This window comes from Staurois parvus, unplaced genomic scaffold (genome assembly GCF_062004578.1).
Source record: "Staurois parvus isolate SC_StPar_1 unplaced genomic scaffold, SC_StPar_1.0 ptg002587l, whole genome shotgun sequence".
Taxonomy (NCBI): Eukaryota; Metazoa; Chordata; class Amphibia; order Anura; family Ranidae; genus Staurois; species Staurois parvus.
The window spans coordinates 1-23,745 of record NW_028320383.1 but is presented as its reverse complement, the minus strand read 5'-3'; the positions used below and the strand labels follow the sequence as shown (position 1 = coordinate 23,745).

Below are 23,745 nucleotides of genomic sequence, written 5' to 3'. Positions count from 1 at the left end.
TGTGAGTCAGTGTGGGTCGGTATGGCCCTGTGTGGGTCGGTGTGGCCCTGTGCGGGTCGGTGTGGCCCTGTGTGAGTCAGTGTGGGTCGGTATGGCCCTGTGTGGGTCGGTGTGGGTCGGTGTGGCCCCGTGTGGGGAGGTGTGGCCCTGTGCGGGTCAGTGTAGGGAGGTGTGGGTCGGTGTGGCCCTGTGTGAGTCAGTGTGGGTCGGTATGGCCCTGTGTGGGTCGGTGTGGCCCCGTGTGGGTCAGTGTGGGGAGGTGTGGGTCGGTGTGGCCCCGTGTGGGTCAGTGTGGGGAGGTGTGGGTCGGTGTGGCCCCGTGTGGGTCAGTGTGGGGAGGTGTGGCCCTGTGTGGGTTGGTGTGGCCCCGTGTGGGTCAGTGTAGGGAGGTGTGGGTTGGTGTGGCCCTGTGTGGGTCGGTGTAGGGAGGTGTGGGTCGGTGTGGCCCTGTGTGGGTCGGTGTGGCCCCGTGTGGGTCGGTGTGGCCCCGTGTGGGTCAGTGTGGCCCCGTGTGGGTTGCTGTGGCCCCGTGTGGGTCAGTGTAGGGAGGTGTGGGTTGGTGTGGCCCTGTGTGGGTCGGTGTAGGGAGGTGTGGGTCGGTGTGGCCCTGTGTGGGTCGGTGTGGCCCCGTGTGGGTCGGTGTGGCCCCGTGTGGGTCAGTGTGGCCCCGTGTGGGTTGCTGTGGCCCCGTGTGGGTCAGTGTAAGGAGGTGTGGGTTGGTGTGGCCCCGTGTGAGTCGGTGTGGCCCTGTGTGGGTTGGTGTGGCCCTGTGTGGGTCGGTGTAGGGAGGTGTGGGTCGGTGTGGCCCTGTGTGGCCCTGTGTGGGTCAGTGTAGAGAGGTGTGGGTTGGTGTGGCCCCGTGTGGGTCAGTGTGGGGAGGTGTGGGTTGGTGTGGCCCCGTGTGGGTCAATGTAGAGAGGTGTGGGTTGGTGTGGCCCCGTGTGGGTCAGTGTGGGTCGGTGTGGCCCTGTGCGGGTCAGTGTAGGGAGGTGTGGGTCGGTGTGGCCCTGTGTGGCCCCGTGTGGGTCAGTGTGGAGAGGTGAGCAGGCACTGCAGCCATTTGAGGATTTATTGCTGATTATTCCTATATTTGTGAGGTTCAGTCATATGAGATAATAATTTGCCGACATGTTTCATGTTTTCTATGCAGACGGTATTGTTGTCACGGTTACGTTGTGCCATTTGCACCGATATCTGTATGAGCGTCTCCTCACAGAGCTCCGATTGTTCGGTATATGAGGCACTTTAGTATTGATTGGTGATAATTATCGCGTCACTCATTGATCACTTATTGGTTCAGGCGACTGACAGCAGCTATTATTATTGGGAATTGTCTATATAAAGGAGGACACTCCCATTTTATTTTTGCGATGACCACAAATACTGACCTTCGGGGTCAGGCCTGTGATGGGACACTCCTGTATAGAGATAGCTGAGGTCCAAGGACAGGTCCCATTGAGGAAACAGAGGCCAGAAGGTCTAAATACTGATCCCAAGACCTGTATGATCAACAACCGTGAGGCCCACCGATGGTCTGCTGAGATGATAGAGGCCTGCACCATGAAGGAACGGAAACTAAGACCGATGTCCAGGCCTGTCTGGATGAAGCCAAGAACTGTGCAGCTGAGGGGATCAAATGACTGCTGTTCCGTGAAACTCGAGGACTTGAGCCAGATCTGACGATACGTTGAACTGGAGGACCTTTGTTGGTCCTATTCAGTGATCTGACAATGTCAGGTGAAGATATCATTTTTTTCGCCTCGTCCTTTCAGCCTCCAGGCCTTCAGAGCTAGGTGCTCCAGGTGGTGGTAGAACATTTCTGACCCCAGGAACTGAGGAGGTCACGACCAGAGAAGAGAAGAGGCTCTTCTGGGCCAGAAAGGAAGCACTGCAATTAATGTCCTGTCCTCTGTCGGGTCGTCAGGAATGTGAGAATCAGAGAATGGTGGGGAAAGGACAACCGACCTGGAAGTTCCAGGGGCAAGAGCCTGTCTCTATTTCTTCTACCCCCCCCCCCCCATGCACATACCTGGTTAGAAATCTCCTGATTGATGGGGGAGGTGAAGATACCCACCTGAGGGATCCCCAACTGAGCACAAATCAAATTATAGACCTCCCGTTGGAGACTCCCGATTGCCTTTGCACCGGGAAGACCTGGACAGCCTGTTGGCCTTGGCAGTTCTGAAATATAGAATGCGCTTAGATCACCCAAATTCCACCTCTTCGAGGAAGGGACTCGCCGAGTTCCCCACCCCCTCTGCCTGTGAATGGACGGCACTGCTGCTCTGTCTGGAGCACAGATTGGGATCTTCCAGGTTGAGTGTGTGCAGAGCTGCCCGAATCTCGAGGATGTTCAATGTCCTGGTTCAGATGGACGGGTTCACATGATCCCCCCAAGTAACCACCTCGGCCTTCTCTGCTTGCATCCAATGTAATTGTCATCCAGGAGGTGGCTCCCCTATGAACATGCCGTTAGGTTTGATGGTCTGGTCCACAGCCAAAGGTACTGCTTGGACACAGCTTGGCTGGGATAATGAACTCGGATTCCATTGAGAGAGGAAACCCATCTGGACCTGGCAGATATGCAAGTGGGCCCAATGTACCATTGGTATGCAGCCCAGATACTTCAAACACTAGGACGCTGACAGAGGTCCTGCAGCCAGGACTACCAAGGTCTTGGAGCAGATGGAGAGGTCTTGCAGCCAGGACTACCAAAGCCTTGGAGCAGATGGAGAGGTCTTGCAGCCAGGACTACCAAGGTCTTGGAGCAGATGGAGAGGTCTTGCAGCCAGGACTACCAAGGTCTTGGAGCAGATGGAGAGGTCTTGCAGCCAGGACTACCAAGGTCTTGGAGCAGATGGAGAGGTCTTGCAGCCAGGACTACCAAGGTCTTGGAGCAGATGGAGAGGTCTTGCAGCCAGGACTACCAAGGTCTTGGAGCAGATGGAGAGGTCTTGCAGCCAGGACTACCAAGGTCTTGGAGCAGATGGAGAGGTCTTGCAGCCAGGACTACCAAGGTCTTGGAGCAGATGGAGAGGTCTTGCAGCCAGGACTACCAAGGTCTTGGAGCAGATGGAGAGGTCTTGCAGCCAGGACTACCAAAGCCTTGGAGCAGATGGAGAGGTCTCGTCATTTGGAAGAGCGATGGTTTTCCTGGCTGTATTGAGCAAGGCTCCAAATTCGTCATGAGCCGACCCTTCTCTTAAATGACTGGGAAGTCGACAGCAAGGGACCATATGGGATTTGAAGGTCTTCTCTGAAACTAGCAGGACATCAACCAGGTAACAATGGACATGACATCCTGGTTCTTGAAGAAGTCAGCACTGACAGCAGGACCTGAGGAAGGTCCTGGGTAATATTGACAGTGTAAAAGGCAGGTTTATGGACAGTAGATGGACATCTGCCACAGCAAACAGGGGACTCTAAAAAGACGGGTGACCTGGAATGTGGAATTACGCATCCCTCAGGTCCACAGACAGCATCCAATCCTCCAGCCAGACTGACATACAGATTGTTTTGAGGGACACCATCTTGGAAAGTTGCAGCAAGGTGTACCTGTTCAGCCTCTTCAGACCAATAACCGGCCTCTGCCCACCCGTCGATTTTACTGGGAATATACAGTGAGAACCCTGATGACCTCTGCTGAATGGATCAGGATTACTGCACCTTGATAGTGGAGCATCTGAAAAACTGGTGCATTACGTCTAGTTCCCAGGGAGAACTTGGTAGAAGTTTCTTTGTACATCCAGAACTGGCCTTGTAAGATGGTTGACCTGACCCAGGGGTCCATGCTGACACACGTGGCTGGATGTGCAAGAAATTGAAACTAGTGTAGTCTGGTAGCATCCAGGAGGCCTTGACAATTGACATTTGCAAGGAACGCAAGGCATGCTCATGAATTCCCAACCTGGATGATGTGCTCTGGGATCACAGCTTCTGGACCTGTTCCGCTTGTTGGACTGAAGAAACTTCTAGTGTCCAAGTCTGTATTCTAGAGGCAACAACCATGATTTGTCACCCGTGACCCTGGAAATCGGCTGCCCAAGTCTTCAGTCGTGAAGCCCCTTTGGTTGTGATGCCATGGAACACGACTGTTGCTGACTCCTACATGGTGTTGAAAGTTGCTTCACCCATGAAGTTTGCAGATAACTTGGGTTCATCCAAGGCTTGTCCACATTTTCAGGGCCACCACCACTGACGGGCAATACAGCTCAATGGCCAGCATGCCGCGGCAGGAGCCTGGAACGCCTTCTTCAGATCAGTATTAATCCTTCTAAGATGTGTGAAGGTCGCTCAGTGAGGTCAAGGAAGGTCAGATTAAATTCCAGTAGAGGGTGCTGCTCAGCCGAGCGTCTATGAAGGTCTTCAATCTGGCCTCTCGAAAATTATAATCTCATCCATCAAGGGAAAAAAAAGATGATTCCTTCTCCAGGTGAGAATAATATCGAGACGATTTCTTGGAGGCCTTCTCTAGCACTTCCTACGGAATTGAGGACTTGACCGTGTAACAGCAGAGCTCACACTTCCCCGGTTTCCTCATCATCGATCTCTGATTGCCGAGTCTCCTCCCTATTGCTAGGCTCTTGGACAGGAACAGAGGAACCAACATTGACTGGAGGAGAAGGCCGGACACAAGGAACGCCTGAAGAACCATTGATTGGACAATGGAAGCCATCTAGCTGCCACCAATTTGTCAGGAAGTCCTTCCCTGCCACACTTCCAGCAGTCACCCATTTTAGGGCGAGAATAGGGTTCCACGGAATGATCGACCTATGGTCCCTGGTACGGGGTGAGGACTGTCTGCGATAAGATCTGTGTCATCTTGAGGAGGAGCGGGGAGAGAACTGAGGGGATTGTGAACCTTCAGATCCCCCACTGACATGACGGGGAATTACTCCTCCTACTGACACCAATGATGGGGCGCTATTCCTCCCAATGACACCAATGATGGGGCACTATTCCTCCCACTGATACCAATGATGGGACACTATTCATCCCACTGACACCAATGATGGGGCGCTATTCCTCCCACTGACACCAATGATGGGACACTATTCCTCCCACTGACACCAATGATGGGGCGCTATTCCTCCCACTGACACCAATGATGGGACACTATTCATCCCACTGACACCAATGATGGGGCGCTATTCCTCCCACTGACACCAATGATGGGACACTATTCCTCCCACTGACACCAATGATGGGGCGCTATTCCTCCCACTGACACCAATGATGGGACACTATTCCTCCCACTGACACCAATGATGGGGCACTATTCCTCCCACTGACACCAATGATGGGGCACTATTCCCCCCACTGACACCAATGATGGGGAACTATTCCTCCCACTGATACCAATGATGGGACGCTATTCATCCCACTGACACCAATGATGGGGCGCTATTCCTCCCACTGACACCAATGATGGGACACTATTCCTCCCACTGACACCAATGATGGGGCACTATTCCTCACACTGACACCAATGATGGGGCACTATTCCTCACACTGACACCAATGATGGGGCACTATTCCTCCCACTGACACCAATGATGGGACACTATTCCTCCCACTGACACCAATGATGGTACACTATTCCTCCCGCTGACACCAATGATGGGGCACTATTCCTCCCACTGACACCAATGATGGTACACTATTCCTCCCACTGACACCAATGATGGGGCACTATTCCTCCCGCTGACACCAATGATGGGGCACTATTCCCCCCACTGACACCAATGATGGGACACTATTCCTCCCACTGACACCAAGGATGGGGCACTATTCCTCCCACTGACACCAATGATGGTACACTATTCCTCCCACTGACACCAATGATGGGGCACTATTCCTCCCGCTGACACCAATGATGGGGCACTATTCCCCCCACTGACACCAATGATGGTACACTATTCCTCCCACTGACACCAATGATGGAGTGCTATTCCTCCCACTGACCACCAAGCCTGAGACATTGTTTACTCCCACTGACTCTGGGGCATTTTCTACTCCCACTGGCCACTCCGGCCCCCCTAAAGTCTGAAGGACAGTAAGCTGGCCCTTTGTTTAGAGTTTGGAGACCCCGGGTCTAGGTCATCTGTGATAGGACAGCCATATGTGTACCGGACAGGGAATGGAATAACTATAAAAAGGGAAAGAGGGTTAGAAAGGGTCCAAGGCACAGGCAGTACCAGAAAAGTCCATACGGCCTCTGCCTACCCCTGTCCAGGTATGTGACTGGTAACATGCGAGCGTTGGGTGTGTGTGCACTCCGAGAAGAAGACACCTACCTTTCAGGTGACCTCTTACCCCAACAGGAGAAGGACCTTTGGTGTATGCCAAGGAAACGATGGTGAGCAGCTAGAATGGTGGAGACAAACAACGGACCTGGTAGAACCCAAAATACAGCATCACCTCTTCATAGTGAGAGGATCCACAGCCACTCGCCCACGGGTCAGAACCGGCAGAAGAGATCCAGGCAATGGCAAGCAGAGCCTCCCCACAGGACAACAGGGAGGTCTCCTGACCTCATAGGTACCAGAGATGGGTCTCCTGACCTCACAGGTACCAGAGATGGGTCTCCCGACCTCACAGGTACCAGAGATGGGTCTCCCGACCTCACAGGTACCAGATATAGATGGGTCTCCCGACCTCACAGATACCAGATAGAGATGGGTCTCCCGACCTCACAGGTACCAGATAGAGATGGGTCTCCCGACCTCACAGGTACCAGATAGAGATGGGTCTCCCGACCTCACAGGTACCAGATAGAGATGGGTCTCCCGACCTCACAGGTACCAGATAGAGATGGGTCTCCCGACCTCACAGGTACCAGATAGAGATGGGTCTCCCGACCTCACAGGTACCAGATAGAGATGGGTCTCCCGACCTCACAGGTACCAGATAGAGATGGGTCTCCCGACCTCACAGGTACCAGATAGAGATGGGTCTCCCGACCTCACAGGTACCAGATAGAGATCCAGGCCTGGGCAAGGAAAGGCTGAACCTGATCATACATCACATACACATGGAAGGTAAGGGGTGCTGCATCTCTGGCTGTCCTCAAGACAATGAGGGTAGGTAGTTGGGGGTGGGGTCAAACACTTGTATGGATATTATGGGTCCTGCTGGTATTTGGGGGCGGGGTCAATGCCATATGTACGCATGCTGCCATGTATATAATCGTGCCAAGTGGTCCTGTATCTTCTCTGTCCGGTGTCAGGTCCTGTTAATATTAGACGTTCCTCATGTCCCGGGATGGGAGACGTATCATCTTGTAGGTCTCCGATGTTCTTCCATGACTCCATCATGATGAGCATCTTGGATTTCACATCCACCATCTTTGCTGGAGACACAGAGCAGAGCTCACCAGAGCTAGGAAATGTCTTCTACATTCCGGAAGACTTCCGGCTAAACGTGACCAACGACTCCAAACACCAAGACCTGGAGAACGAGAACCTCCGACAAAAGTTTGTTCTTTATTATATAACCAAGTCTCTGAAATACCAGGAAATGAAAGATTCAAATTCTGCTCTTCGGGGGTGGGGCGATGGAGGATTCGCAGTGTCCTGACTGACAAAGCTGCATTGTCTATGAAAGGCTTGTGAGGAGAAGCTCAGAGGAACCGGGGAACACCGACCCAAAGTCTTCACTCCTTTTCACGTCTTTAAAGATTGGTGCAGCGTAATAGAACACTCGCGGTGGTTGGATAGTAGAGAGCTAGAACGTAGTGGTGTCACTAGGCAGTAGAAGAGCAATGCAGGACCGTGGTTGGATAGTAGAGAGCTGGAACATAGTGGTGTCACTAGGCAGTAGAAGAGCAGTGCAGGACCGTGGTTGGACAGTAGAGAGCTAGAACGTAGTGGTGTCACTAGGCAGTAGAAGAGCAGTGGAGGACTGTGGTTGGATAGTAGAGAGCTAGAACGTAGTGGTGTCACTAGGCAGTAGAAGAGCAATGCAGGACCGTGGTTGGATAGTAGAGAGCTGGAACATAGTGGTGTCACCAGGCAGTAGAAGAGCAGTGCAGGACTGTGGTTGGATAGTAGAGAGCTGGAACATAGTGGTGTCACTAGGCAGTAGAAGAGCAGTGGAGGACTGTGGTTGGATAGTAGAGAGCTAGAACGTAGTGGTGTCACTAGGCAGTGCAGGACTGTGGTTGGTTGAGCTGGAACATAGTGGTGTCACTAGGCAGTAGAAGATCAGTGCAGGACTGTGGTTGGTTGAGCTGGAACATAGTGGTGTCACTAGGCAGTAGAAGATCAGTGCAGGACTGTGGTTGGTTGAGCTGGAACATAGTGGTGTCACTAGGCAGTAGAAGATCAGTGCAGGACTGTGGTTGGTTGAGCTGGAACATTAGTGCTGGTGGGTAGCAGAGCAGTGCAGGGTCATGATGGCTCGATAGTGGAGAGCTGGAACAAAGCGGTGTTGGTGCGTAGTGAAGGTGCAGGTAGGAGTGGTGCAGGGTTGCGGGTAGGAGTGGTGCAGGGTTGCGGGTAGGAGTGGCACAGGACACAATGGTGCAGAGTAGTAGAAGTGACATACCAGGACATGGTAATAGTGGGTAGTAAAAGTGTGGCACAGAAACACAGGGGTGGTAAATGTTGGACAAGTCAGGTTTGGAGTTGCCAGTCACCAACATACAGATTATAGTGTGATGTCCCGCCCCCAGGCTCCTCCCCCTCCGCACACAGTAACATTGTAAAAAATTTCCTTTATTAGTAACAAAGAGATGCATTGTGGGGACTGGAGACCGACGGGCGGGGCCGCTTCCTGCACCGCTTCCTGCACCCCTTCCTGCACACCTCCCTGCACTCCTTCCTGCACCCCTCCCTGCACTCCTTCCTGCACCCCAGTCATAACAAGTCCCCACAAACACTACAATTTAAGGCAAATTTTTATTTTAATTAGAAAACCTCGCCAGGAAGAGACATGGAGGAGGCCAGGAAGGGACATGGAGGAGGCCAGGAAGGGACATGGAGGAGGCCAGGAAGAGACATGGAGGAGGCCAGGAAGAGACATGGAGGAGGCCAGGAAGAGACATGGAGGAGGCCAGGAAGAGACATGGAGGAGGCCAGGAAGAGACATGGAGGAGGCCAGGAAGAGACATGGAGGAGGCCAGGAAGAGACATGGAGGAGGCCAGGAAGAGACATGGAGGAGGCCAGGAAGGGACATGGAGGAGGCCAGGAAGAGACATGGAGGAGGCCGCCATTGCTGAGAATGCCAGTCGTCTGACAGCCATGCCAATGCTCTGCCTTCAATACGTCAAAGTCCCGGACTGGACAGCAGCATGCAGCAAGTGAAAACAGAAGTCCTGGGCTCTGCACAAACAACATGGAGACCATTCAGGAACACAGCCCAGGACGATGGCAGCTGAGGACCTCCAGAACCTCCACATCCAGCGTCCTCTCCCATCTACAACACACGGCGGCCTGTTCTGCATCCACAACTCCATGAAGTCAGAGGATCGGCATGACAAGCCAGGCAACCAGAAGCCAGGGATGGCGGCCCCCGGATTCATCAGATCTCTTACAATGACAGTTCAGTGGGGGGAGGAGCTCAGCCAATGGTAACAAGAGCAGATGATTGGTGAACTGGCATCTCAGGAACTTCCATCCGCCAAATCCGTCACTTCCCAATCCTGACTCCGGGAGTTCCGGACGCATTGTGTTCCGGGTTCCTCAGCTGTAGGACAAACGTAGTTCCCTCCACATTCAGCCCCTGCGGAGACATGAGACGGAGGGAGGAGACATGAGACAGAGGGAGGAGACATGAGACAGAGGGAGGAGACCAGAGGCGGAGCGAGGAGACATGAGACAGAGGGAGGAGACATGAGACAGAGGGAGGAGACATGAGACAGAGGGAGGAGACCAGAGGCGGAGCGAGGAGACATGAGACAGAGGGAGGAGACATGAGACAGAGGGAGGAGACATGAGACAGAGGGAGGAGACATGAGACAGAGGGAGGAGACATGAGACAGAGGGAGGAGACCAGAGACGGAGCGAGGAGAAATGAGAAAGAGGGAGGAGACATGAGACAGAGGGAGGAGACATGAGACAGAGGGAGGAGACCAGAGACGGAGGGAGGAGACATGAGACGGAGGGAGGAGACATGAGACAGAGGGAGGAGACATGAGACGGAGGGAGGAGACATGAGACAGAGGGAGGAGACATGAGAAAGAGGGAGGAGACATGAGAAAGAGGGAGGAGACCAGAGACGGAGGGAGGAGACCAGAGACGGAGGGAGGAGACCAGAGACGGAGGGAGGAGACCAGAGACGGAGTGAGGAGACCAGAGACGGCGGGAGGAGACCAGAGACGGCGGGAGGAGACCAGAGACGGCGGGAGGAGACCAGAGACGGAGGGAGGAGACATGAGAAAGAGGGAGGAGACATGAGAAAGAGGGAGGAGACCAGAGACGGAGGGAGGAGACCAGAGACGGAGGGAGGAGACATGAGACATTGGGAAGGATTGGACAGGAGGGGCCAGCATAGGAGGGGGAGGAGCGGACAGGGCGGAGAGCACAGGAGGGGGAGGAGCAGACAGGGCGGAGAGCACAGGAGGGGGAGGAGCAGACAGGGCGGAGAGCACAGGAGGGGGAGGAGCAGACAGGGCGGAGAGCACAGGAGGGGGCGGAGAGCACAGGAGGGGGAGGAGCGGAGGGGGAGGAGAGCACAGGAGGGGGAGGAGCGGAGGGGGAGGAGCGGACAGGGCGGAGAGCACAGGAGGGGGAGGAACGGACAGGGCGGAGGGCACAGGAGGCGGAGGAGCAGACAGGGCGGAGAGCTCAGGAGGGGGGAGGAGCGGACAGGGCGGCCAGCACAGGAGGGGGAGGAGCGGAGAGCACAGGAGGGGGAGGAGCGGAGAGCACAGGAGGGGGAGGAGCGGACAGGGCGGAGAGCACAGGAGGGGGAGGAGCGGACAGGGCGGAGAGCACAGGAGGGGGAGGAGCGGACAGGGCGGAGAGCACAGGAGGGGGAGGAGCGGACAGGGCGGAGAGCACACGAGGGCGAGTGGACAGGGCTGAGAGCACAGGAGGGGGAGGAGGGGACAGGGCGGAGAGCACAGGAGGGGGAGGAGCGGACAGGGCGGAGAGCACAGGAGGGGGAGGAGCAGACAGGGCGGCCAGCACAGGAGGGGGAGGAGAGGACAGGGTGGAGAGCACAGGAGGGGGAGGAGAGCACAGGAGGAGGAGGAGCGGACAGGGCGGAGAGCACAGGAGGGGGAGGAGCGGACAGGGCGGAGAGCACAGGAGGGGGAGGAGCGGACAGGGCGGAGAGCACAGGAGGGGGAGGAGCGGACAGGGCGGAGAGCACAGGGCAGAGAGCACAGGAGGGATAGGAGCGGACAGGGCGGCCAGCACAGGAGGGGGAGGAGAGGACAGGGCGGAGAGCACAGGAGGGGGAGGAGCGGACAGGGCGGAGAGCACAGGAGGGGGAGGAGCGGACAGGGCGGAGAGCACAGGAGGGGGAGGAGCGGACAGGGCGGAGAGCACAGGAGGGGGAGGAGAGGACAGGGCGGAGAGCACAGGAGGGGGAGGAGAGGACAGGGCGGAGAGCACAGGAGGGGGAGGAGAGGACAGGGCGGAGAGCACAGGAGGGGGAGGAGAGGACAGGGCGGAGAGCACAGGAGGGGGAGGAGAGGACAGGGCGGAGAGCACAGGAGGGGGAGGAGAGGACAGGGCGGAGAGCACAGGAGGGGGAGGAGCGGACAGGGCGGAGAGCACAGGAGGGGGAGGAGCGGACAGGGCGGAGAGCACAGGAGGGGGAGGAGCGGACAGGGCGGAGAGCACAGGAGGGGGAGGAGCGGACAGGGCGGAGAGCACAGGAGGGGGAGGAGCGGACAGGGCGGCCAGCACAGGAGGGGGAGGAGAGGACAGGGTGGAGAGCACAGGAGGGGGAGGAGCAGACAGGGCGGAGAACACAGGAGGGGGAGGAGCGGACAGGGCGGAGAGCACAGGAGGGGGAGGAGCGGACAGGGCGGAGAGAACAGGGCGGAGAGCACAGGAGGGGGAGGAGCGGACAGGGCGGCCAGCACAGGAGGGGGAGGAGAGGACAGGGCGGAGAGCACAGGAGGGGGAGGAGCGGACAGGGCGGAGAGCACAGGAGGGGGAGGAGCGGACAGGGCGGAGAGCACACGAGGGGGAGGAGCGGACAGGGCGGAGAGCACACGAGGGGGAGGAGCGGACAGGGCGGAGAGCACAGGAGGGGGAGGAGCGGACAGGGCGGAGAGCACAGGAGGGGGAGGAGCGGACAGGGCGGAGAGCACAGGAGGGGGAGGAGCGGACAGGGCGGAGAGCACAGGAGGGGGAGAAGCGGACAGGGCGGAGAGCACAGGAGGGGGAGGAGAGGACAGGGCGGAGAGCACAGGAGGGGGAGGAGAGGACAGGGCGGAGAGCACAGGAGGGGGAGGAGAGGACAGGGCGGAGAGCACAGGAGGGGGAGGAGCGGACAGGGCGGAGAGCACAGGAGGGGGAGGAGCGGACAGGGCGGAGAGCACAGGAGGGGGAGGAGCGGACAGGGCGGAGAGCACAGGAGGGGGAGGAGCGGACAGGGCGGAGAGCACAGGAGGGGGAGGAGCGGACAGGGCGGAGAGCACAGGAGGGGGAGGAGCGGACAGGGCGGAGAGCACAGGAGGGGGAGGAGCGGACAGGGCGGCCAGCACAGGAGGGGGAGGAGAGGACAGGGCGGAGAGCACAGGAGGGGGAGGAGAGCACAGGAGGGGGAGGAGCGGACAGGGCGGAGAGCACCGGAGGGGGAGGAGCGGACAGGGCGGAGAGCACAGGGCGGAGAGCACAGGAGGGGGAGGAGCGGACAGGGCGGAGAGAACAGGGCGGAGAGCACAGGAGGGGGAGGAGCGGACAGGGCGGCCAGCACAGGAGGGGGAGGAGAGGACAGGGTGGAGAGCACAGGAGGGGGATGAGAGGACAGGGTGGAGAGCACAGGAGGGGGATGAGAGGACAGGGTGGAGAGCACAGGAGGGGGAGGAGCGGACAGGGCGGAGAGCACAGGAGGGGGAGGAGCGGACAGGGCGGAGAGCACAGGAGGGGGAGGAGAGGACAGGGCGGAGAGCACAGGAGGGGGAGGAGCGGACAGGGCGAAGAGCACAGGAGGGGGAGGAGCGGACAGGGCGGAGAGCACAGGAGGGGGAGGAGCGGACAGGGCGAAGAGCACAGGAGGGGGAGGAGCGGACAGGGCGGAGAGCACAGGAGGAGGAGGAGCGGACAGGGCGGAGAGCACAGGAGGGGGAGGAGCGGACAGGGCGGAGAGCACAGGAGGGGGAGGAGCGGACAGGGCGGAGAGCACAGGAGGGGGAGGAGCGGAGAGCACAGGAGGGGGAGGAGCGGACAGGGCGGAGAGCACAGGAGGGGAGGAGCGGACAGGGCGGAGAGCACAGGAGGGGAGGAGCGGACAGGGCGGAGAGCACAGGAGGGGGAGGAGCGGACAGGGTGGAGAGCACAGGAGGGGGAGGAGCGGACAGGGCGGAGAGCACAGGAGGGGGAGGAGCGGAGAGCACAGGAGGGGGAGGAGCGGACAGGGCGGAGAGCACAGGAGGGGAGGAGCGGACAGGGCGGAGAGCACAGGAGGGGAGGAGCGGACAGGGCGGAGAGCACAGGAGGGGGAGGAGTCTATACCTGCAGGGAGAGGAACGCAGCTTCAGCCGACTCCTTACTGGTGTAGTTTATAAAAGCGCAAGTTCTGCTATAGAGGATGCGGACCGAGTGGATGAGGCCAAACCTGGCAGGAGAACAGGTCAGAGGTCACAGTGTGCAGGAGAACAGGTCAGAGGTCAGTGTGCAGAACAGGTCAGAGGTCACAGTGTGCAGGAGAACAGGTCAGAGGTCAGTGTGCAGAACAGGTCAGAGGTCACAGTGTGCAGGAGAACAGGTCAGAGGTCAGTGTGCAGAACAGGTCAGAGGTCACAGTGTGCAGGAGAACAGGTCAGAGGTCAGTGTGCAGAACAGGTCAGAGGTCACAGTGTGCAGGAGAACAGGTCAGAGGTCACAGTGTGCAGAACAGGTCAGAGGTCACAGTGTGCAGAACAGGTCAGAGGTCACAGTGTGCAGAACAGGTCAGAGGTCAGTGTGCAGAACAGGTCAGAGGTCACAGTGTGCAGGAGAACAGGTCAGAGGTCACAGTGTACAGAACAGGTCAGAGGTCACAGTGTGCAGGAGAACAGGTCAGAGATCAGAGTGTGAGAGAAGAGGTCAGAGGTCACAGGGCAGACAAGGAACACAGGCCAGGACCGAAGCCCACTGAGCTACACAAACACATCTCATTCATCCAATCACAGTTTGCTTTGTGCCACAGAGACCAATGAGGTGACAGCATTTCTTGGGATGGCACCTCATGAAGCCACGTTTCTAATTGGTGGCTCGGTGACCGCACAACCAGTTCCTATTTCCCAGCAGAGAATTTGAGCTGATTTCACGTCTTCCCAATTCATGGGATACAGAAGATGAAAGGACCACAGATGGACGCACACGGAACCACTTACGGTTCAAACTTGGATCGTAGGAGATCCTCGGTAATTTTGTTGGTGACGTTCCCGACCCAGATGGGATAAAGTTTACTGGAAAGAGAAGGAAGAAATGAGTGACCAGAACTAGTGACCACCAGTGACACCTCCATGTCCCCGGACCCCAGTACCTGAGACCCACAGCGTTGGACGCCATCTTCGGGGCCACACCTCTGCCAGCAGCTTCTTCCGCGGATTTATTGGCGTCACATTTTGTATTATAGATGTTACGAGGCGCAAACAATTTATTATTCTGTCCAGGCACTGAGGCTGAAAGACACAACGAGAGAGATGGAAGATTGCCGCAATTCGGGGACCCGGGACCCTCACCATACTTACTGAGGGGAGTGGCTGGGGGGCTGAGGGGGGCAGTACTGAGGATCTTCACTCTGGTGGAAGTTATCATCTCCTGAAATGTGAGAAGAACGTCATATTACTGCGCCGTAAAGTGAGGATTCTTCGACTCACCATAAAATCCTTCTATGAGGGACACAGGAAGCCGGGTACTGTTGGGTTATACTGCCGCCCACATCAGCACTGCACAGCCCAGTACCACCCCTCCTAGTCCCAGTTGTGTGGAAAAGCAGAACCTAGAGCATGATCACAGACACGAGGGTGGGGGGACCTGTGTCCCTCAATGGACTCCAAGTACTTTCTTCATCCTGGTCATTGAGGGACACAGGAAGCCGGGTACTGTTGGGTTATACTGCCGCCCACATCAGCACTGCACAGCCCAGTAGAACCCCTCCTAGTCCCAGTTGTGTGGAAAAGCAGAACCTAGAGCATGATCACAGACACGAGGGTGGGGGGACCTGTGTCCCTCAATGGACTCCAAGTACTTTCTTCGCCTTGCTTTCTTCATCCTTGTCCATTGAGGGACACAAGAAGTCAGAAGTGTTGGGATGTTGAAAAACAGTCGGACTGAGGGGCGGGCAACAGAAAACAAAATGCTAACAGGCTCAAAAATACACAACAGAGCGGGGGGCACCGTGCAGTTCAAAGAGCCCCCATGAAGGACCTCCCACCCTGGCATCAGCCAAGGCCTGAACATACCACATGGTGGAACGTGGCGAGCGCGCAAAGAGAACACCAGGTAGGTGGTGGCCTTATAATTCTGAAAACCTGATGCTGAAAAGCCCAAGAAGCACCTACAGATCTAGGAGAGCATTCCTCGGTTTGGAATCCGATCCCGAAGACCAGAAGCTTGGATGATCATGACTGAGCCACCAAGAAATGGTAAAACGAGAAGTAGACTCCTTCTCACGGGGACTACTAGGAAGAGAGTCAGTATTTCTAATGGAAGCAGCGGCTGAGAGGTTGATGCACTCAATAGGAACCCAATGGCATCCAACCAATGGAGGGAGATCTCCTTCTAATGAACCAGAGCCGTATAGATGGAGGAGAACACAACGACCTGGCGGGGCCAAAACTAACACAACGACCTGGCGGGGCCAAAACTAACACAACGACCTGGCGGGGCCAAAACTAACACAACGACCTGGCGGGGCCGAAACTAACACAACGACCTGGCGGGGCCGAAACTAACTTGAGTAGAAGGGACATTCTAGGCCTCAAAACGACCTTGTCTCTGCGTAAAACAAGACAAAACTCTTTGCAGGATAGGACCACCAGCTGGAACCCGCATCTCTCACAGGTGATGGCAACCAATAACAACCAATAGGAACCAATCTTTGCAGGATAGGACCACCAGCTGGAACCCGCATCTCTCACAGGTGATGGCAGCCAATAACAACCAAGAGGAACCAATCTTTGCAGGATAGGACCACCGGCTGGAACCCGCATCTCTTACAGGTGATGGCAACCAATAACAAGTGTGAGAGTGGCAAGGGGAGCATCGCTGGTCGGTTCCATCGCTGGTCGGATCCATCGCTGGTCGGCTCCATCGCTGGTCGGTTCCATCGCTGGCCGGTTCCATCGCTGGTCGGATCCATCGCTGGCCGGTTCCATCGCTGGCCGGTTCCAACAGCAATCTGTGTATTGTGGCGAGAAGTGAATGAAGCTCCCATGTAGTCACGGAGGAGCCACATGAGAGACAACCTTCACCTGGTCTAAAAGGTCCCGATCAGAGAACGTCTGGTTAGCAATTCATGGAACAAGCCCCCAGCACAAAGGTCTAACCCTCAATAGCCCTTGGGGTCAAATGCTGATCCAGGCCCGTCTGCGGAGAGGTCAGGACTTGGCCTACGGGGGCATTTTCTGGGACGGAGGTTTCTAGCCTGGTACAAAGTGATGGTAGACCTGGCTGAAAGAAAACTTCCAGGTTCTCAGCAACGTGGGGATCCCCGAGTCAGAGATGTCTCTATTCCTCCGAGCCATGAGCTGTACCAACTACGTGACAACACCAGACCAGTGCAGGCAACAACAGAGTTCCTGATCACCCCCACACCAGGGCCAGTGTCTCCAGACCAGTGCAGGCAACAACAGAGTTCCCGATCACCCCCACACCAGGGCCAGTGTCTCCAGACCAGTGCAGGCAACAACAGAGTTCCCGATCACCCCCACACCAGGGCCAGTGTCTCCAGACCAGTGCAGGCAACGACAGTGTTCCCGATCACCCCCACACCAGAGCCAGTGTCTCCAGACCAGTGCAGGCAACGACAGTGTTCCCGATCACCCCCACACCAGGGCCAGTGTCTCCAGACCAGTGCAGGCAACGACAGAGTTCCCGATCACCCCCACACCAGGGCCAGTGTCTCCAGACCAGTGCAGGCAACGACAGTGTTCCCGATCACCCCCACACCAGAGCCAGTGTCTCCAGACCAGTGCAGGCAACGACAGTGTTCCCGATCACCCCCACACCAGGGCCAGTGTCTCCAGACCAGTGCAGGCAACAACAGAGTTCCCGATCACCCCCACACCAGGGCCAGTGTCTCCAGACCAGTGCAGGCAACAACAGAGTTCCCGATCACCCCCACACCAGGGCCAGTGTCTCCAGACCAGTGCAGGCAACAACAGTGTTCCCGATCACCCCCACACCAGGGCCAGTGTCTCCAGACCAGTGCAGGCAACGACAGTGTTCCCGATCACCCCCACACCAGGGCCAGTGTCTCCAGACCAGTGCAGGCAACAACAGTGTTCCCGATCACCCCCACACCAGGGCCAGTGTCTCCAGACCAGTGCAGGCAACAACAGTGTTCCCGATCACCCCCACACCAGGGCCAGTGTCTCCAGACCAGTGCAGGCAACAACAGTGTTCCCGATCACCCCCACACCAGGGCCAGTGTCTCCAGACCAGTGCAGGCAACAACAGAGTTCCCGATCACCCCCACACCAGGGCCAGTGTCTCCAGACCAGTGCAGGCAACAACAGTGTTCCCGATCACCCCCACACCAGGGCCAGTGTCTCCAGACCAGTGCAGGCAACAACAGTGTTCCCGATCACCCCCACACCAGGGCCAGTGTCTCCAGACCAGTGCAGGCAACAACAGTGTTCCCGATCACCCCCACACCAGGGCCAGTGTCTCCAGACCAGTGCAGGCAACAACAGTGTTCCCGATCACCCCCACACCAGGGTCAGTGTCTCCAGACCAGTGCAGGCAACAACAGAGTTCCCGATCACCCCCACACCAGGGTCAGTGTCTCCAGACCAGTGCAGGCAACAACAGAGTTCCCGATCACCCCCACACCAGGGCCAGTGTCTCCAGACCAGTGCAGGCAACAACAGAGTTCCCGATCACCCCCACACCAGGGCCAGTGTCTCCAAACCAGTGCAGGCAACAACAGAGTTCCCGATCACCCCCACACCAGAGCCAGTGTCTCCAGACCAGTGCAGGCAAGAACAGAGTTCCCGATCACCCCCACACCAGGGCCAGTGTCTCCAGACCAGTGCAGGCAACAACAGTGTTCCCGATCACCCCCACACCAGGGTCAGTGTCTCCAGACCAGTGCAGGCAACAACAGTGTTCCCGATCACAGACACCCCAGGGTCAGTATATCCAGACCAGTGCAGGCAACGACAGTGTTCCCGATCACCCCCACACCAGGGCCAGTGTCTCCAGACCAGTGCAGGCAACAACAGAGTTCCCGATCACCCCCACACCAGGGCCAGTGTCTGCAGACCAGTGCAGGCAACAACAGTGTTCCCGATCACCCCCACACCAGGGCCAGTGTCTCCAGACCAGTGCAGGCAACAACAGTGTTCCCGATCACCCCCACACCAGGGCCAGTGTCTCCAGACCAGTGCAGGCAACAACAGTGTTCCCGATCACCCCCACACCAGTGTCTCCAGACCAGTGCAGGCAACAACAGAGTTCCCGATCACCCCCACACCAGGGTCAGTGTCTCCAGACCAGTGCAGGCAACAACAATGTTCCCGATCACCGACACCCCAGGGTCAGTGTATCCAGACCAGTGCAGGCAACAACAGTGTTCCCGATCACAGACACCCCAGGGTCAGTATATCCAGACCAGTGCAGGCAACGACAGTGTTCCCGATCACCCCCACACCAGGGCCAGTGTCTCCAGACCAGTGCAGGCAACAACAGAGTTCCCGATCACCCCCACACCAGGGCCAGTGTCTGCAGACCAGTGCAGGCAACAACAGTGTTCCCGATCACCCCCACACCAGGGCCAGTGTCTCCAGACCAGTGCAGGCAACAACAGTGTTCCCGATCACCCCCACACCAGGGCCAGTGTCTCCAGACCAGTGCAGGCAACAACAGTGTTCCCGATCACCCCCACACCAGTGTCTCCAGACCAGTGCAGGCAACAACAGAGTTCCCGATCACCCCCACACCAGGGTCAGTGTCTCCAGACCAGTGCAGGCAACAACAGTGTTCCCGATCACCGACACCCCAGGGTCAGTGTATCCAGACCAGTGCAGGCAACGACAGTGTTCCCGATCACCCCCACACCAGGGCCAGTGTCTCCAGACCAGTGCAGGCAACAACAGTGTTCCCGATCACCCCCACACCAGGGCCAGTGTCTCCAGACCAGTGCAGGCAACAACAGTGTTCCCGATCACCCCCACACCAGAGCCAGTGTCTCCAGACCAGTGCAGGCAACAACAGAGTTCCCGATCACCCCCACACCAGGGTCAGTGTCTCCAGACCAGTGCAGGCAACAACAGTGTTCCCGATCACCCCCACACCAGGGTCAGTGTCTCCAGACCAGTGCAGGCAACAACAGTGTTCCCGATCACCGACACCCCAGGGTCAGTGTATCCAGACCAGTGCAGGCAACAACAGTGTTCCCAATCACAGACACCCCAGGGTCAGTATATCCAGACCAGTGCAGGCAACGACAGTGTTCCCGATCACCCCCACACCAGGGCCAGTGTCTCCAGACCAGTGCAGGCAACAACAGAGTTCCCGATCACCCCCACACCAGGGCCAGTGTCTGCAGACCAGTGCAGGCAACAACAGTGTTCCCGATCACCCCCACACCAGGGCCAGTGTCTCCAGACCAGTGCAGGCAACAACAGTGTTCCCGATCACCCCCACACCAGGGCCAGTGTCTCCAGACCAGTGCAGGCAACAACAGTGTTCCCGATCACCCCCACACCAGTGTCTCCAGACCAGTGCAGGCAACAACAGAGTTCCCGATCACCCCCACACCAGGGTCAGTGTCTCCAGACCAGTGCAGGCAACAACAGTGTTCCCGATCACCGACACCCCAGGGTCAGTGTATCCAGACCAGTGCAGGCAACGACAGTGTTCCCGATCACCCCCACACCAGGGCCAGTGTCTCCAGACCAGTGCAGGCAACAACAGTGTTCCCGATCACCCCCACACCAGGGTCAGTGTCTCCAGACCAGTGCAGGCAACAACAGTGTTCCCGATCACCGACACCCCAGGGTCAGTGTATCCAGACCAGTGCAGGCAACAACAGTGTTCCCGATCACCCCCACACCAGGGTCAGTGTCTCCAGACCAGTGCAGGCAACGACAGTGTTCCCGATCACCCCCACACCAGGGCCAGTGTCTCCAGACCAGACGTTATTGCCCATGAAATTGGATGGTCCAACTAAGAGTTAAAAATGGGAGCCATAGAGATTCCCCATCCTAACTCCAAGGCAAAACCTGAATCCTGTATTATAGATGGGGGGGGGGGGTTGGCCACCCCTTAGGCATGCTTCAGTTCTGAGCTCCACCTAGCATCCTGCTGCTGAAGGTGGTGGTGGTGGGGGGGTTGGTAACCACCAGGGGGCCACCACTGAGGCAGTTCCGAGTTCCTCCTAGCATCCTGCTGCTGAAGGTGGTGGTGGTGGTGGGGGGGGGGTTGGTAACCACCAGGGGGCCACCACTGATTTAGTGAAGCTGTGTCCTTCAATGCATGATGACACAACGTGATCATTGATTTCAAACCCCCGATGACGTCACTGCCAATAAAAATGAAAAACCTAGGAGCTATAGATGTCCCCATCCTATCTCCTTCAGATTCTGGGCAATACCTGAATCTTGTATTGCAGATTGGGGGGGGAAGGCGGGGGGGAGGGGATTTGGGGGGGGTTTTGCCACCACCAGAGGTCCACCCCTTAGGTGTGTTTTAGCTTTAAGTTTTGGGGGCATCAAACCCATCCGTGATTTAGCTGTATCCTTCAATAAACGATAGAGAAGAAAAAAATGTGATTATTGATTTCAAACCCCCGATGACGTCACTGCTGACGAAACCAGTTGGGCGGAGCTTAGGGACTGCAAAGAGAGGGAGGAGTCTGTTGGTTGTGCAGTTGTAGCCAGAAGTGTATAATGCAGCTTGAGAAGTGTATAATGAGTGATGGGGGGTGGAGGAACGCTCTCAGTGATGGGGGGTGGAGGAACACTCAGTGATGGGGGGTGGAGGAACACTCAGTGATGGGGGGTGGAGGAACACTCAGTGATGGGGGGTGGAGGAACACTCAGTGATGGGGGGTGGAGGAACCCTCAGTTATGGGGGGTGGAGGAACGCTCTCAGTGATGGGGGGTGGAGGAACGCTCTCAGTGATGGGGGGTGGAGGAACGCTCTCAGTGATGGGGGGTGGAGGAACGCTCTCAGTGATGGGGGGTGGAGGAACGCTCTCAGTGATGGGGGGTGGAGGAACGCTCTCAGTGATGGGGGGTGGAGGAACGCTCAGTGATGGGGGGTGGAGGAACGCTCAGTGATGGGAGGTGGAGGAACGCTCTCAGTGATGGGGGGTGGAGGAACGCTCTCAGTGATGGGGGGTGGAGGAACGCTCTCAGTGATGGGGGGTGGAGGAACGCTCTCAGTGATGGGGGGTGGAGGAACGCTCTCAGTGATGGGGGGTGGAGGAACGCTCTCAGTGATGGGGGGTGGAGGAACGCTCTGAGTGATGGGGGGTGGAGGAACGCTCTCAGTGATGGGGGTGGAGGAACGCTCTCAGTGATGGGGGGTGGAGGAACGCTCTCAGTGATGGGGGGTGGAGGAACGCTCTGAGTGATGGGGGGTGGAGGAACGCTCTGAGTGATGGGGGGTGGAGGAACGCTCTGAGTGATGGGGGGTGGAGGAACGCTCTGAGTGATGGGGGGTGGAGGAACGCTCTGAGTGATGGGGGGTGGAGGAACGCTCTGAGTGATGGGGGGTGGAGGAACGCTCTGAGTGATGGGGGGTGGAGGAACGCTCTGAGTGATGGGGGGTGGAGGAACGCTCTCAGTGATGGGGGGGTGGAGGAACGCTCTCAGTGATGGGGGGGTGGAGGAACACTCAGTGATGGGGGGTGGAGGAACGCTCTGAGTGATGGGGGGTGGAGGAACGCTCTGAGCGATGGGGGGTGGAGGAACGCTCTGAGCGATGGGGGGTGGAGGAACGCTCTGAGCGATGGGGGGTGGAGGAACGCTCTGAGCGATGGGGGGTGGAGGAACGCTCTCAGTGATGGGGGGTGGAGGAATGCTCTCAGTGATGGGGGGTGGAGGAACGCTCTGAGTTATGGGGGTAGAGGAACGCTCTCAGTTATGGGGGTGGAGGAACGCTCTCAGTGATGGGGGGTGGAGGAACGCTCTCAGTGATGGGGGGTGGAGGAACGCTCTCAGTGATGGGGGGTGGAGGAACGCTCTCAGTGATGGGGGGTGGAGGAACGCTCTCAGTGATGGGGGGTGGAGGAACGCTCTCAGTTATGGGGGTGGAGGAACGCTCTGAGTGATGGGGGGTGGAGGAACACTCAGTGATGGGGGGTGGAGGAACACTCAGTGATGGGGGGTGGAGGAACGCTCTCAGTGATGGGGGGTGGAGGAACGCTCTCAGTGATGGGGGGTGGAGGAACGCTCTCAGTTATGGGGGTGGAGGAACGCTCTGAGTGATGGGGGGTGGAGGAACGCTCTGAGTGATGGGGGGTGGAGGAACGCTCTGAGTGATGGGGGGTGGAGGAACGCTCTCAGTTATGGGGGTGGAGGACGGAGATGGTCGGGATGGAGGACGAAGATGACTCACCTGCAGTCTCTGCTGACATTGGACGATTTCTCCAGCCGCTTCCACATGATTCGTATCAAATAACAGAACTTGCCGGAACGCCAAAATGGCCTCCGAATATCGCTGGAAAGAAGAAGAGAACGGCGGATTAGGAGGAGAGAGGAGAGGAGAATGGAGGGATAGATGGAGAGGAGAGGAGAAAGGAGGGATAGATGGAGAGAGGAGAGGAGAGGAGAATGGGGGGATAGATGGAGAGAGGAGAATGGAGGGATAGATGGAGAGAGGAGAGGAGAATGGAGGGATAGATGGAGAGAGGAGAGGAGAATGGAGGGATAGATGGAGAGAGGAGAGGAGAATGGGGGGATAGATGGAGAGAGGAGAGGAGAATGGAGGGATAGATGGAGAGAGGAGAGGAGAGGAGAATGGGGGGATAGATGGAGAGAGGAGAATGGAGGGATAGATGGAGAGAGGAGAATGGAGGGATAGATGGAGAGAGGAGAGGAGAATGGAGGGATAGATGGAGAGAGGAGAGGAGAAAGGAGGGATAGATGGAGAGAGGGGAGGAGAATGGAGGGATAGATGGAGAGAGGAGAGGAGAATGGAGGGATAGATGGAGAGAGGAGAGGAGAATGGAAGGATAGATGGAGAGAGGAGAGGAGAGGAGAATGGGGGGATAGATGGAGAGAGGAGAATGGAGGGATAGATGGAGAGAGGAGAGGAGAATGGGGGGATAGATGGAGAGAGGAGAGGAGAAAGGAGGGATAGATGGAGAGAGGAGAGGAGAGGAGAATGGGGGGATAGATGGAGAGAGGAGAATGGAGGGATAGATGGAGAGAGGAGAGGAGAATGGGGGGATAGATGGAGAGA

General features: G+C 57.2%; 1 protein-coding gene across 1 annotated transcript; it reads right to left on the bottom strand.

Moving 5' to 3' along the window:
- Positions 1-8,881: 8,881 nt before the first annotated feature.
- Positions 8,882-23,739, bottom strand: LOC149430613 (uncharacterized; the record flags this gene model as incomplete). Its single annotated transcript, XM_089666189.1, has 6 exons — positions 8,882-9,724; positions 13,636-13,738; positions 14,499-14,573; positions 14,651-14,789; positions 14,859-14,928; positions 22,900-23,739. Coding segments are annotated over 6 exons (1,320 nt in total), but the record flags the coding sequence as incomplete, so codon positions are not given.
- Between the last annotated feature and the right edge of the window lie 6 nt (positions 23,740-23,745).